The following is a 16,473-nucleotide window of genomic DNA, read 5'->3' on the forward strand; positions in this document are numbered from 1 at the left end:
AAATTTACATTCTGAACAGTTATTTTCCTGAATGTCCTCATTTACAACAGTATTTTTATTTGAGCCACTTGTCTTAAAATAAATTTAATTTGTTTTGTTAATATTGACCCTCAGGTTTTCTTTTTCAAAATGTGTTTGGGCTTTTTCAACAAAATTCTGTACCACTGAATTTAGGTCATCATTACTATGTGCCCAGCAAACCCCAGAGGTGTCATCAGCATACATAGTAATACACTGGCTGGTGTCTAATACTGTTGGGAAATCATTCACGTTGCAAATAAACAAGAAGGGGCCCAAGATAGAGCCTTGTGGCACACCAAAATTTATGTTTGTTATCTTTGATCTTCTTTTTTTGATTACCTCTGCATTATCATACACAACTTCTGTGCATTGTTGTCTATCTTTAAGGTAAGATTCTATTAAAAGCGACAGTTTCCCACTGACACCATTATAAGCAAGATTACTTAAAGGAGCGCCATGATGGACTCTGTCAAATGCTGTGGAAAGATCTAAAAACACTCCTGCCATTTCATAACCCTCATTTATTTTCTCCATCAGACAGTGTACAAACTGTACTGCTGCAGATATGGTGCTCCGACTACTTCTAAAGCCATGTTGGAAATCTCCTATTAAGTTATTCATATTATAGTGCTCGATTAAGATTTCTAGCATTATTTTTTCAGTTACTTTACCAGACACTGAGGTTAAGGCAACTGGTCTGTAGTTCTGAGGTTGTTTTCTTTCCCCTTCTTTATATAAAGTTTTAACTATGGCAAGTTTCAGTTTCTTCAGAAACACACCTTCTTCGAGTACACAATTTATTAGATGGACTAATGGTCGGGCTAACTCACCCTTGCATTTTTTCAGTAGAAAAGGAGAAAATTCATCCCATCCAGCTGATCTTTTATTTTTTAAGCTGTCAATTAGCTGTGTTATGTCCTTGATGGTTACTGTAGGTAGCTTACAAGATTCCCGTTCCTTTTCCTTATCATATTTAAACTGCCTCTCCTGTTTCATGCAAGTATCATTTTCAATAGCATCTATAAAGTAATCATTAAATATATTGTTAACTATATAAGGATCAGAAAAATTATCATTATGTATACTTAACTCTATATTATTAATTTTAGTTTTTGAATCAGTGTTTCTCATATCATTAACTACTGCCCAGCATGACTTTGAGACACAGTCAGAATTTCTGATCTGTTTACTAATATGTTCTGCTTTCCTTCTCCTTACTTCCTTGCGATACTCATATTTATATTTTTTATAATCCTCTTTATATGAATCAAGACTGGTTTCTCTGTGTAGCTTATACATATACTCCATTCCTTCTTTGAGTCTTTTTGTTTTTTCATCCAGTTTTACACGTTTGACTACTGGAGGTTTATTTTTATTTACTTTGATCTTCTTTGCTGGGATAGTAATATCAATATGACTAGTTAAGATTTTTACAAATACTTCCCATTTGCTTTCAACTTCCCTTTCTCTATAAACTGATTCCCAAGATTCTTGACCCAAAGTTTTCTTTAGCAAGGTGATGTTGTGTTCAGAAAATAATCTTCTATTCTCATATTTTTTGTTTTGTTTAAGTTTATTAAGACAAACAATCACTAATAATTGTCCTAGATGATCAGATATGTGCCCGTTTATAGTCTGTGCCGACACAACATTTTCATAATTGGTCATTACATGATCTATGGAACTGCTGCTTGACTCAGTTATTCTAGTGGGCACATGACCAAGTAGATCTTTAATATCATAGGATCGTATGCAGTCTTGTAAACCTTTGCATTCCTGGCTGTCGCTTAGTGTGTTTATATTAAAGTCTCCTAACATTATAATATTTACTGTATTGCCACCCTTGCTTAGCTTCTCCAATACACTATCCAGTGCTTCCAGGAAAACCTCAAGATTACCAGAAGGGGCTCGATATATTCCTACCACAATAAGTGGGATGGATACAATCATTAACTTAATTATCACTGCTTCGAAATCTTTCTCAATACAATAATCATTAACCCATGATACTTTTTCTACAGAACTTATTAGGTTATATTTCCTTACGTAAGTAGCAACACCCCCTCCTTTATGTTCTGTTCTACAGAAGAACGATGTAAGGTTACACTCCTGTAACTTATAATATTGAATATTATGGTTAGCTTTTTGATGCTCTGTAACCACAATTACATGTGGAGCTAGATCTGTAACTAAGGCCTCAAATACATCGATTTTGTTACCCAAGCCCTCAACATTATAGTGTAAAAATGATACATTAGTACAATCATGAGAGGATATATCTTTTTCAAGGTTAATATTATCGCACAAATTGATAGTTTCTAAATTAGGAACACTGAGGGACTTTGTTATCCTAAAAAATTAACAGTCTTGGTTATGTTGTTCTGCAGATATCCAGATAATTTCAATTTCTCTCTGTGATATATTATTTTAAAGGAGGGTTTCTGTGGTAGACAGTCTTAGCCCATGCCTGGATTTACTGTGGACAGTCTTGGATTTTTAGTGCAGTCTGGATTAATGTTTGGGGTTGTGAAAAAGTCTCGGGTTTGAGAATTTTATGACTGGCAAGGGTTATTATTATTATTTTTTTTTTTTTTAATTTTGCACCTACATATTCAACATCACACTTTTAAACATTTTGAGTGAGCACTGACATTGATGGAGAGAAGTGGCTTTTCACTTAGTCATTGGGCAAGACAATGGGGGCAATGTGCTAATGGTGTTCTCATGTGTGAAGTAACTCGTCTACACATTTTTGATAATGTTTGATCACCTATACTCCTTTTTTTATCCCATTGTTTAGTAATGGACAAAAGAAAGTGTGTGTATGATGCTAACCTGCAACAGGAATATAAATACACAAAGGAAAGGTTGGTATTAGACATTTGCTCCAGTTCAGAGAGTTTTTCAAATTGTGGGAAACATTTGATCTGCAGAAAGGGGTAGACCTTCAGTATCTATTGTTAAACATCTGTTAAATGTTAAAATAAATTCAGAAATTTCTTGTTCTGAATTTTCTAATGTGATTTAAAAAACAACCTATTTCTCGAAAAAAACCACCTATAGTGAAAAATACAACTGAATAAATAAAGTTTATTGTTTCAGTAAGACTTTCAGTATGACTTTTAAGTAGTTTCAAAACTATGTCCTTGTTGGACCCAAAAATATGGTAAGCCTTGTAGTAGAAGCTGTAAAGTGCAATTATCCAATGTGTCTAACACTATAGAGAATCTTTGATGCATAGAAAAATAATATGCATGCAGAGTTGTCCTGCAGCTCTCCAGATAGAATCAGTTTCTCTGAGTGACATATTTAAAGGATGCATCTTATGAAACTCATTAAATGTTGAGATTTCGTATTGAAATGAATTATACCTGTTATTGTTTATTTTTCTTAGAACTATGTTAAACATTGGTTAACAACTGTTTTCTAAGTAGATGGAAAAACCATTTAAATTCCTTATTATTTATTTCAGGCTATGGCACGTGAGCATAAAGGAAAACTTGCTCTGGACTCACTGCTTATTATGCCTGTACAAAGGATACCACGATATGAACTGCTTCTTCAAGTGAGTTGTCATATAAGTGATGTTAACTATTTTTTCTTATAACCCATTTGCTTTATTCACTTTATGTGTTTTGTTGTCTTATGACATCAATCATATACATAGTAATAAAACTCTTTTATGTGCTTTGGAAAAACAGGTAAGGTCTTCATCAGCTTACTTCTACATCATTTGTTTTAGCATAGATTATTGCTGTTAACATATTACCATAAAAATCTATATTTTTTTCATTCTACCATCCCTCTTGTTATTTGTTCCAAGCATGTTTTTTATTACCAGAAGTGTGCAGAATGAGATTTTCACTCTGCAGTGGAGTGTGCGCTGATATGAAACTTCCTGGCAGATTAAAACTGTGTGCCCGACCGAGACTCGAACTCGGGACCTTTGCCTTTCGCGGGCAAGTGCTCTACCAACTGAGCTACCGAAGCATGACTCACGCCCGGTACTCACAGCTTTACTTCTGCCAGTACCTCGTCTCCTACCTTCCAAACTTTACAGAAGCTCTCCTGCGAACCTTGCAGAACTAACACTCCTGAAAGAAAGGATATTGCGGAGACATGGCTTAGCCACTTGCCCGCGAAAGGCAAAGGTCCTGAGTTCGAGTCTCAGTCGGGCACACAGTTTTAATCTGCCAGGAAGTTTCAGAAGTGTGCAGCATTGTACATTATTTTTCCAATTAATATGCTACATGGTAATGTAGGCTCAGGATTGGAACTAATTACAACTGATTAAGGTTGTGAGGTATGTTTAACATTATTTATCATCAGAAAACTATACACTTGCAGAGTATTTTGTTAACTGTTTTCTAAGTCTCATATTCCTGAGACTCTGATATCAATACATAATTGCAAATGAGTTATTTCATGATTTTCATTATGTTCAGTTCTTTGTTGGGGAAATATCTCTTCCAAATATCTACTTTGTTTATCAAAACAACATTTTCCAGATGCCATCTACTTATCTTCGATTTGGTCAACGTGTAGGCAATTTCTTACTGTAAGGATCTAGGAAAAGCTTTCCTTAGTCAGTCCTCAATTGTTTTATCTGCCTGTGATGCTTGGCCCATCACCGTTTCAGTTTCATAATAATAATTACTATGAGATCTCAAACCCTCCCCCTTCTCCCTTTCTCTCTCTCTCTCTCTCTCTCTCTCTCTCTCTCTCTCTCTCTCTTACTCTTACCCATTCAGTTTTCTTTCTGTTGTTCTCTCTATTCTAAAAATGCTGATTGTGAAACTTTTATATTTTAATAGTTTATTCATTTAAAGATGATGACTCTCTGTATGTTATAGCTGCAGTACTCATTGACTTTCTATTTCTGATGTGTTGAGAACTCGCATTTTCATATTAACACCTTTACACATTTTAAGTACCCTGTTTATTTTGTTTAACATCCAGTTGCTGAGGGGTATCAAATATACTGCTGATCCTAACTGTGTACCCTGAAACACAGTGATTATGTACTCTTTGTTCTTACTATAGTTTATTTTCTGCTGCATTCTCATATTTTGTCTAATGCATTCTTTTATTTTTTGTCAAAGTTCCTCTGCAGTTGGACCAAGCCAAAAAATTTAATCCATAAACCAAAGATGGTTTCATTGATGCATGCCCCTTCCTCAAAACACTCTAGTGATTCAAAATACCAACTCTAAGGCTGCATCAAGCAGTTCTGTGAAATGGTCACCGTGTCCAAAGATTTCTTCAATAATCATAAAACTGTGAAACCAATCACTGATGTCCATGTTATTGTGAAGTGGAAATATGAAGGAAACAGTGAACCCAATTACTGATGTAGTAGAAGTAAAAAAGTAGCTTACTCTAGCCCCAACTCTAAAATGTACTTCATGAACTATTCATTAAGTGTCCTCATCTACAGCAGAAAACTTGTGTTACAGCTTAGGGACATATACAGGTGAACAAATAATTCATCCAGAGCTAAAATACTTTTCATGGATGCGCTGCTGCACAGGATCTGATGATCTCATGAACAATTGGAGAATGGTCTTTAGAGTGATGAACATTAAGCCATGATTGGTGTTTGGTACATTGGAACAAGGTTTCACTGAGTAATAAGTCACAGTACATTACAAGCAGTCAAATGGGCTTGTGTGGACTTGCAGGTTCCTGACAAATAGTATGAGAACAAAATGAATACTCTAGGCTGGGAACAGAGATATCAATGATAAAGATGAAATTTTTTGTTTTGCAACAGTAACATATTAGCCTTTTATTTTGCTGCTTGTTTTTAAAGCCTTGCAGTACAGTAATCATGTTGTCTGATACATGAAACCACTCAGCAGGAGTAACATTCCATCGATTGTTTTAGAATTCCCTACCTCATTCAGCAGAAACGGAAACCTTGTAGTTTCACTTTGTTGTCCATCCATCTGTCTATCTGTTAAGACAACTTTCCCTCCAGTGTAAGTGGAGGTATCAAACTGTAATGTATGTCAAATACTAAGGTCAATGGTCCCTCAGTATTGTAAAAAGTTTAAGCTTCTCAGCCAATGTGATCAAAAGATACAGCCATTTGAGTCACACATTTTGATGCTCACAAACTCACCCATCAAAACCTATAATGAACTATCTGTATACTTAATTAAGTTTGTATGGACCCATCAGAATATGAATCTCAGTCCCACTTGGATTTATCCATGAACTTGGATCAGGATTTGTCAAAACTTGCACCAAAATCTCCATATTTGATATTATATTGTATGGCATTTGTCCTCTTTCAATATTTTTGCACAATGTACGGTTAGATATGGGACAAGTCAGTTGTGAAGTGATAGAAATACATGTTTGTGATGTTTTTATGGATACATATTTTACAATTATAATTTACTATCTCAATACATGTCAGCCTGTTTTCCTTAAGTTATTTTCTTTCAGTTCCAGGATATAGTAGTAGCTTCTGCACCAATAAAAATTAAATTTACTTAGTACTTCTCTTAAATTCATAACATTACATGGTTTGCTTCTGGAAAATTCTCAGGACTACAGAGGAAAGTAGGCACTTTATACAGTCCTTAAATATCTCTACGGGTTTCTTTCTGAGGATTCCCCTATACTGTTGAAGCAATGGTCAGTTAAATATGCCTTCAGTCTGACTTTAGGTTTATCAGTTAATAAAATATTTAGTGCTTTAGTTTCTTTATCAGTTGATAAAGTATTTAGTGATTTAATTTTTTGGGCTAACTAGCCATTTGTTGGATGTGCCTATATTTTGGAGTCTGGTTGGTAATAAGATCACCACAGTTCAATGTCATCTATGTCTGTGGAATAATTGGACATTAAAGTCTGAAGTATTGTTAAAATTTCTTCCTCACTTGTTAAAAGAAGAAAGAGAGGAGCATGGCTTTTCAAAGTTCCTGCCATTATATGGCTGTTATTCTTGCATGATGTGAGTCCACTGACTTATCCTTGCCTATATTTGAGAAATATATGTTGAATGTGTGCATAATTTCTACACCCACAGTTACAGACACAATCCAAAAGCTACTATATAGTGCATGGCAGATGGTACCTTGTACTACTGCTAGTCATTGCCTTTCAGCTTCACTCACAAATGGGGCGAGGGAAATATGGCAGGCTATATGCCACCATATGAATCCAACTTTCCCTTATCTTGTCTTCATGGCACTTGTGCAAAATGTAAGGTAGCAGCAGTAGAATCATTCTGCAGCAAGCCACTGTTTCTCTAAATTTTCTCAGTAATGTTTCATGAAAAGAAAGTTATCTTATTCCCTGAGATACCCATTTGAGTTCATAAAGCATCTCTGAAACACAAGTGTTTGAACCTACCAGTAACAAATCCTTTTATCCAACATGGTGACAATCCCAAACACACAAGCATTGCTTTGATGTTTTCCTATTCATCCACATGGCTTTCATTTTTTATGGTTAGAGGAAGCCACCATACATCACACCAAGTATAAATTTTGTCTAAGTCATCCTACATCCCCCAACAGTCACTCAACAGTGATGCTTTCTCATACGCTACAGTGTCATAAGCAAAGAGTCACAGATTGCTGCTCACTCTGTCCATCAGATTGTTTATGTATACAGAGAATAAGAGTGGTCTTATCACACTTGCCTGGGGCACTCCTGATGATACCCTCATCTGTGATGAACAACATACTTGGTTCTATTACTTAAGAAGTCTTTGAGCCACTTACATATCTGAGAACCTATTCCATAAGCTCAGGCCCTCATCGACAGTCTGCAGTGGGGCAATGTGTCAAACACTTCCTGGAAATCTAGGAGCGTGGAGTCTGTCGAATGCCCTTACTCTATGGTTTGCAGGATATCATGCAAGAAAAGGGCAGGCAGAGTTTCACATGAGCAGTACTTTCTAAATCTTGGTAGATTTGTGGATAGATGTTTTCCTGTCTCCAGGAAATATGTTATATTCAAACTCAGAATAAGCTTAAGAATTCCACAACAAAGTAGTATTAAGGATCCAGTATGAAATTTTCACTCTGCAGTGGAGTGTGCGCTGATATGAAAATTCCTGGCAGATTAAAACTGTGTGCCGGACTGAGACTCGAACTCGGGACCTTTGCCTTTCGGGGTCAAGTGCTCTACCAACTGAGCTACCCAAACACGACTCATGCCCCATCCTCACAGCTTTACTTCTGCCAGCACCTCATCTCCTACCTTCCAAACTTTACAGAAACTCTCCTGCGAACCTCATTCTGGAAACATCCCCCATGCTGTGGCTAAGCCATGTCTCCACTATATCCTTTCTTTCAGGAGTGCTAGTTCTGCCAGGAAGTTTCGGTATAAGGATATTGGTCTGTATTTTGCAGGTCCATTCTTTTACACTTCTTACATATAGAAATCACACACACTTTTTTACAGTGACTTGGGACTTTGTACTGTGTGAAAGATATGTGTTAAATGCAAGATAAGTGCATCACTAATTCAAATGGGCACTCTCTGGAAAACTGAACTGGCATTCCATGCAAACCTGGTGGCTTATTTGTTTTCCGCTCTTTCAGTTGCTTCTCAACACAAAGAATACCTGTTTCTGTGTCCTCCACACAAGAGTCTGTGCACATTCAAGCAATGGTATGTCTATATGATCCTCTTACATTAATGATTTTATCAATGTGAAATTTAAAACATCAGCTTTCCTTTTGTTATCTTCTAATGCCACACCAGCCTGGTCAATGAGTGACTGAATAGAAGTCTTTGATCTGCTTAGTGATTTTAGGTAGGACCAGTTTTTTTTTCTCAGCAAGATCTTTTGATAAGGTATTATGATAGAAGTTGTTGTCTGCTTTGTGCATCAATCTTTTTATAATAGACAAATCTATTTTTACTAACTTTTGCCTTTTTTTTAATGAAGAATGCAAAGATCTGTTTCCTCAGCATTTTCTGTATTTTGTTAAGAAACTATGGTGGTATTTTCAGTCCTTAATCCAGTTACTCAGCTCATACATCTCAAGAGCATGATTTACAATCAGCTTCAACTTTACCCATAATTCCTCTATGCCCATCATAATGGAGCTAAATTATGCCCATTCATTTTGTAAATAGAATGCTAACAAGTGCTTTTCTACTCCTCCCAGCACAAAAGCTATCCTAACTTCCTTGGTGGTTTTATTAACGTTAGTAACTATTTCCACTATGAGCACTAATTTGTGTCTCTGTATTGACAATGTTTATTAAGTCAGGCCTGTTTGTAGCTACAAGGTCTAAAATGTATTTCTATTGCATGCTGTTGAAACAGGTGCTTAAAACAGTTTTTGGGAAATGTGTTCAGAACTATTCTATAAGATTGTCTGTTCATACCACCTGCAACAAGTCCTTAGACATCCCAATATATAGTGAACAGTGTAAAGTTACTTCCAACTAACAGTTCATGATTGGGGTAGTTCTATACTACTGAGTGTAGACACACTTTAAATGATTGTCCAACTGTTACAATGGAATCGGCAGCTATTAAAAACATCTGATGATTACTTTTAGTTCAAATAGGCCAGTTACTTGCTTCCACATAACTTTGCAATTTCAATCTTGATAGACATAATATCTCATTATCTCTCATTACCTGATGAGATTTAGCAGAAATGAGAACACCGAGGAATTTAACAGCAGAATTGGAGATTATGAAGTAGACAAAGTTAAGAAATTTTGCTTCCTTGAAAGCAAAACTACCCATGACAGATCTAGCAAGGAGGCCATAAAAAGCAGACTAGCACCAAGAAAGTGGGCATTTCTGGCTAAGAGAAGTCTGCTGGGTACCAAACATTGGCTTTAATTTGAGGAAGAAATTTCTGAGAATGTACATTTGGAGCACAGCATTATATGGTAGCGTATCATGGACAATGGGAAAACCAGAATAGAAGAGAATCAAAATATTGAGATTTGGTACTACAGTAGATTGTTGAAAATCAGGGAGACTAGTGAAATAAGGAATGGGGAGGTTCTCTGCAGAATTGGTGGAAGAAGGAACATATGGAACACAGTGACAAGGAGAATGTATGGGAGGACGGTATCTGTAAATATTTGTAATGTAGTGACCTGGCTGCAGTTCCTAAAAATTATTGAAACAGGGATATGTAGCTGATTTTCACATCTGCATAAATTTTATGAAAATTTTTTTGGAAATTTGATAAAAGCAACAACTTGATTTTTTGAGATTTACTTGTATTTAAATTTTCTGTCTGCTGTTGTATACTAACCACCCAAACCTTTTAGATGCTGTTGAGTAAATCACATTTCTTATTATTACTGTAAATTTTGTTGATGCTCTGTTGTAATTTTCATTCTGGTTTGATGATGGGTGCGTATTATATTGTAATAATTATTGACAAGTCTGAGTTATTTTAATACATAGACCTCATTAAGCTAGTCAGAAGACTGATGACTAAAAACACAATATTTTTGTTGACTGCAACGAACACTCGCCCATCCTTTGATGTCTCACCTGTATTTTTGATATATCTTCCATATTTTTATAAATATTTGAGAGCTTCCTACATTGAGTTGTGTCCAGCTCTTGGTACCAAGAATGATATGTCTAATAGCTTTCCTGGAGGGCACCAAATTCAAGGACTATGTTAGACATGCTTTGTCAATATACTGTTAAAATTTTGACATTGATCTACTTTGCACATGATCTGATTTTGCTGTCTCCATGTCAGATGGCAAGTATTTATCAGAAGACTTCAAACTATAACCTAGTCTGAAAAAACCATGTGCTCTCCACAAGTACTCTGCTCGCAGAATAGCTGTTTTCTTTGTGTAATGCATCCCTGACCTATCAAGGGTAATCCTATAACTCTCCACCCCATAGCACAGGTACAGTAATCTGCAGCCAAGACTATCACAGAAATGATGGAGCTTCTGGTTGAGACCCTCCACTCAGCTCCAAACCAAAGGACCCCGATCAGTTCTAGGTAAAATAGTGTAAATTGTAAACTCTGCTTTCACTCCAAGAGTGAGACCAGCAGTCTTGACCACTTCTTCCAGGTGTTCATATGAAATGGCATCAGTACCCAAACTGTAGGTGTCACTGGCAGACATACTGAGCACATATTGAACTTCTTCCCATCCATAGATTCTGTTTCCCTAAGGGACTCCATAACCTGCCTAACACTCAAGATGAATTAGATGTTTTTGTGCCATTTTGATCTAACTACACATTGTGATTTTGTAGGTTGTCATTTTCTCTGCACTATTTTACTATTTCCATGCAGCTTTCATCTTGTTGTTGACAGTTCTGAGGTAATTGTCATGTGTTGTTTTCTGACCTTCACCATGCCCTGTAAAGATATTTGTGGTTGGATAATTTCTGGAGTTCAATGGGGTCGTTATGACAGCAGTAGATGAGTATTTTGCAGCCTTCTCAGACTCTCAGTTCAGGGATGTAATTTACTTGCCGGAAAAAGATATAGGTAATTTAACTAAAAACTATATTTAAAATAAGCACAGTTTACTTAAAAACCATAATATTCACTACCAAGATGAGAACATTTAACATTGCTCTTATATTTATGTGAGTGTGTTGTGCCTGTAGAGTAATTCAAGCATGGTGGTAGGCAGTGGCATGTTGTGACATTTGGGCAAGGGGATGCGATTACAAAGGACAGTCTTTTCGAAGAGAATCAATGAAAAAATTACATGTCAAACTGTTTACACCCCTTTAATGTTAAATTCTAAGTTAATGTACACAACACATCAAATGGCAGAGAGGCAGAACTGAAATAGCACACCAACGAAAAATACAGGCCTTTTCATATGAACTTTCTAAAATATAATGAATGGAAATTAGTTCTCTGTCATATTGTCTTTCTTTTACTTGAATCCTAATTCAATTCTTCTTTCCTTCCTGTTGAATTCTTTCACTGTATGCTGATAGAACTCTGCCTCATTTTCAGTTTTAGCATCTTCTTTTCTACAGACAGTACTGGTAGATTTGAGAGTCTCTGTTGTCCTTGGGAGTTCCTGCAGTAGCTATGAATACAGTATTTTATTGTTTTCTGTAAATAGTCTTAAATGAGTAATTATGTCATTTTATGCTCCTAACATGCCTTTCCCCCCTTGAATTCATAAAAATGGAAATGAAATTCAGATAATTTGAACATCCACTGCAATGTTTCATTCGACTCATGTGTTGCATGTGACATCACTGGCTAGCTTGCTACTCCTACTGTCATAATGCTAATTCACAGTGTCTTGTTTTGGAATTTATGTTTCATAAAATGGGTTATAAATGGTGTGTAGTACCATACCATACAAATACATCTACAGAAAATCCTGAAAAGTTGTTTTTGAGTGTTCCAGAGAATCAGAAGATGCATGAAATGTGATTGCACTGTACCGGCAAATTGACACCACATTGATGCACAAGTTCACCAACTTAATTAAAAATGTATTGCATTGTGAAATTAACATTAACTTATCTCCAAGATAAGCTCTCCCAGTGTTACAATGAAGGATAGTGTCATTCAATGAAATTAAACTCCTAGTAAAAATTGTCATTTTACATAGCTGCACCACCATTATTCGGTAGCTGTTGTTAGAGCGATAAACTGTCAAATTTTATAATATGCTGCCCACAATCAGAAAGAGAATATTGTTGTGTTTTCTTTGCTGTTTGCATGTGCTTGCATTTGAAATCGCTGTTCATACACATCACGTTCAAAAAGATATTTTCAAGTTAATGTGACCATGACTTTTTACAATATTTTTTTTTTTTTTATCTTTGTACTGCCTAGCTAGGATACTTGTTTAAAGTTTTGCAGTTCCATTGTCTTACATTCAGATGAAGTAAGTCTGTTCCAGATGCTACCATAGTTTACACTCACAAACTTCACATCCCTTATGTTTGTGTCTCCTGAATGTTGTACATGGTTTATATCTCTCTGTATAACCTCATTGTCCTAAACCTCATTGCACTGAGAACGTATGGTCATATCTTCACTACTAGCAATTCATTCCAAAAAGTGAATTGCTTCTTCACAAAGTAAATGCATTTATCCTCTGTTCTCTTTTTCTCAGACTAACACTCATGTGAAGCTATGTGCAATACATCCATAAATCAAAAAACCACTACAGTCAGTTCTTACTAATGTTATTTTCATATTTCGTGTAAAACTTTTAAAAATATATGACCCTGGTAAGAAGTATGTCACCATCTTCATGACTTCAAGAAGGCAAATGAATCAGTTGATAGACCCACTCTCATGAAGATCCTGCAAGAACTAGGACTAGACGAGCAGACCAACAGCCTTATCCAATAGACTTTAAGCAACACCAGGTCACGAGGTAAGCTCAGAGGAACCCTCTCATAAAGTTTTGAAATCAAATTGGGAGTCAGACAGGGAGATGATCTGTCCCCTCTCCTCTTCAACTGTGCCCTGGAAAAGGTAACAAGCGAGTGGCGGAAGGAGTTAGCTTGAGAGGCTTTTCCAAATGGTATCTCTCTGGGACATAAGTGTAATGGTCTCAACGTTGATTACCTGGCATTTGATGATGATCTAGTGCTTCTATCAGATTCAATAGAAACTTCAGTGAAACAACTCAAAATTCTCAGACAGCAAGTAGCAAAGGTTTGGCTTCATGTATCCCTTGAAAAAACACAGTACATCATGAACATAGGTGAATCTCCTAGTAGACCAGGGAGAGATCAAGAAAACCAACAGGTTTAAGTACTTGGGAGAATGGCTGGAACCTAATCTATCTGAAGGAATAGCACTATCAACTTGAGTCAACAAGCTAGAGCTGGCATACCAGCTGACCAAGAATACTTATAATAAAAAATGTCTCTCCCGTAACACTAAACTGAAGCACTACCAGACAGTCATCTCTCCTGAAGCCTTATATGCTTCATAATGTTTAATACTCAATAGGAAGGGACTTACTGAAAAGCTCAAAATCCAAGAGAGGACGATAATGAGGAATATACTGGGGCCAGTCAAGGAAGGTGACAATTATAAAAGGTGACCCAGCTGCGAGCTCTATGAGTACTGTGAAAGAATCACATATGTAGCTAGAAAAAGATGTCTAGCATTTTATGGACATGTTTACAGTATGAATTAATGACAGATTGACCAAACAGCTCCTCTATTACTGGCAAAAGAGGAAGACCAAGTCACCATGGTTGTTGGAAGTGGAGAAAGATCTTCAGGAACTGGGAATGACAGAAGGAAACTTGAAGGGTCGGACAATACTCGGGACAAAGCTTAGACAAATGAGATTCCAAGACAGACCACAAGGAAAGAAAACTGGTGCCCTCTGGACACAGAAGAGGAAGGAACAACACAGCTAGAGGATATGTAACTACTGGGCAAATGTCAAAGCCCACTCCAAATGCGGTAGTTGAATGTGGTGGTCCTAGTTGGCCTATACGAAATAAGAAGAAGAAGAAGAAGAAGAAGAAGAAGAAATGACCCTTTGAGTATTCAAACATGTGACCTCTTACACTGCAGTAAGATGCACTGTCCGATGCACCGCATTATGCCTGATGGATGCAGCGTCTATACCGAGTGTCTTCTACACATGAAATCAGCACTAAGTTTCTCCAAGAATAATTTGTGCTTTGGGTCATAGTTCACGACTGATAGCCAACAGTCTAGTTATAATATATGGACCTAGTTGCAAAAGTTCTATAATTCTTCAGTTTTGATTGAGTTTAATGATGTTGCAGGGAGCAGGGAAGAGAATGTCCATCTTTGCACATACTGTTGCTGTAAATGGAGCATAAATGCATCAGCTTTTGCAAGGCTTCCGTTATCAGCATTCACAAAATTCCTTTCTATTGTTACTTAAAAGTTCTAATTGTGTTTTCCATCACTAAATAGCTAAACTGTTTGCAATAAAAGTATGAAAAAACATTGTAACTTCAGCTAACACTGCTATAATGCAAGTATAGCTTTGTCTTACTCCTAGCCTGTGGTGTCGCCGGAGCATCAGCCAATAACAGAGTGTTTTTGAGCATGTGACCAGACCTTGATATTTAATGATTTTTAAGCTTTAATTACATAAAAATAAAAGATATTTTGTGAGATTTTTGACCATAAATGCTATTTAAAAGTTACAATCAATCATAATAACAACACTTCGAACGATATTTTAACACAGGAAAATAGCCTAATCTGTGAAGAGCAGAAAAGGAATATCCAACACTTGGGATGTTTACAAGTATTGTTAACACAAGGCCACAGAGCGTATTGAGTTCAGTGAATGCTGAGGATAACAAACCAGTACTCCTCAGGTGGGGAAGAAGCTGGTGCAGTTCCATAGATTGGTATTCCTCTGTTGATTATGCCACAGTTAATTGTTTTCTGAGACAACAAAAATCAAAATACTGGCTAGATATATCTTTCAGTGAGTAAAATCCTTCCTCCAGCAGCATATAATAATTGAAGGAACCTGAGCTTTTCAAGCCCTTCAAATGAAACCTCCAGATGCTGACTCATGACACTGTAAATTTTGTAGTATGTACATAGATAGTAAGTTGTGGGGTCAGATTCTCAATAATGACATCTTTTCATACACCCTTCACAGATTTCTTCACAACCATATCAAATCCACCCCTTGTCTGGTGAATGTACTATTTACTTTCTGCCATATTAAGCATACAGAAGTTGACATCCAAGATTTTAGTTTGCAGAATGTCAAAAAGAATATCAGTCATCCCAAATACTTTGCCAGATATCTGTAGTAAGAACTGAGACTCAAATTTTCAAAGAACATTACTGAAACTTGGAGCTTTGTGGTATATATCGCTGTCCCATTCATCAGGGTTGTCAAGAATGCTGTCAAATGGTTTTAAAAGATTGAAACTGTGTTCTTCAATATTTTGATTAACCTTCAATTATAGTTCCAGCATGTGAGACACATTTTTGGAAATATTTTTTAACAACCTTGTCCAGCACAGCAGTGTTCTTTGTGAACTAATAAAGAAAGGTTACAAAACTACTTAGTGTAATACAATACTTGCGTCCTTTGCAGAGAGGATATGGACTAAAAAAGCACTAGCTTTAACCCATGAGCAAGACAGTGTATGAAAACTGTGTCAGAGTATTTGTCCTTTACTCTCTTCTGAAGGCCATACAATTCTCCAGCTAGCACAACAGCACAATCATAGCATTGAGCTACTAGTTTTGAACCACATACATACATTTTCAGAGTAAGGTACACATTATTTTACAGAGCAGTTGCGCTTTGGACAGTACTTACATAAACAAAACTAAAAATCTTTTTTGTGCCTCAGTACAGTAGAGAGCTGAGAGTACTTAGATATATCACTGGTTTCATCCACGGTGAATGCATAGAAGGGCGCATTTCTTATCTCTTTCTTAATTTATCTCAGTGGAACTGTAGCAGCAGGATCTATTAGGTCACCCTGAATGTGACCGTATTGTGCAAGGAACA

The 16,473-nt window shown here is 36.4% G+C and overlaps 1 protein-coding gene across 1 annotated transcript in view; it reads left to right on the top strand.

Moving 5' to 3' along the window:
* The window catches only part of LOC124555748 (rho guanine nucleotide exchange factor 17), a 386,854-nt gene that overhangs the window by 136,859 nt on the left and 233,522 nt on the right, over positions 1 to 16,473 (top strand). The window contains exon 5 of the mRNA XM_047129772.1: positions 3,494 to 3,586. Within this exon, the coding sequence (XP_046985728.1) occupies positions 3,494 to 3,586 (93 nt within the window). The remainder of the gene's footprint in view (positions 1 to 3,493; positions 3,587 to 16,473) is intronic.

This window comes from Schistocerca americana, chromosome X, assembly GCF_021461395.2.
Source record: "Schistocerca americana isolate TAMUIC-IGC-003095 chromosome X, iqSchAmer2.1, whole genome shotgun sequence".
NCBI lineage: Eukaryota > Metazoa > Arthropoda > Insecta > Orthoptera > Acrididae > Schistocerca > Schistocerca americana.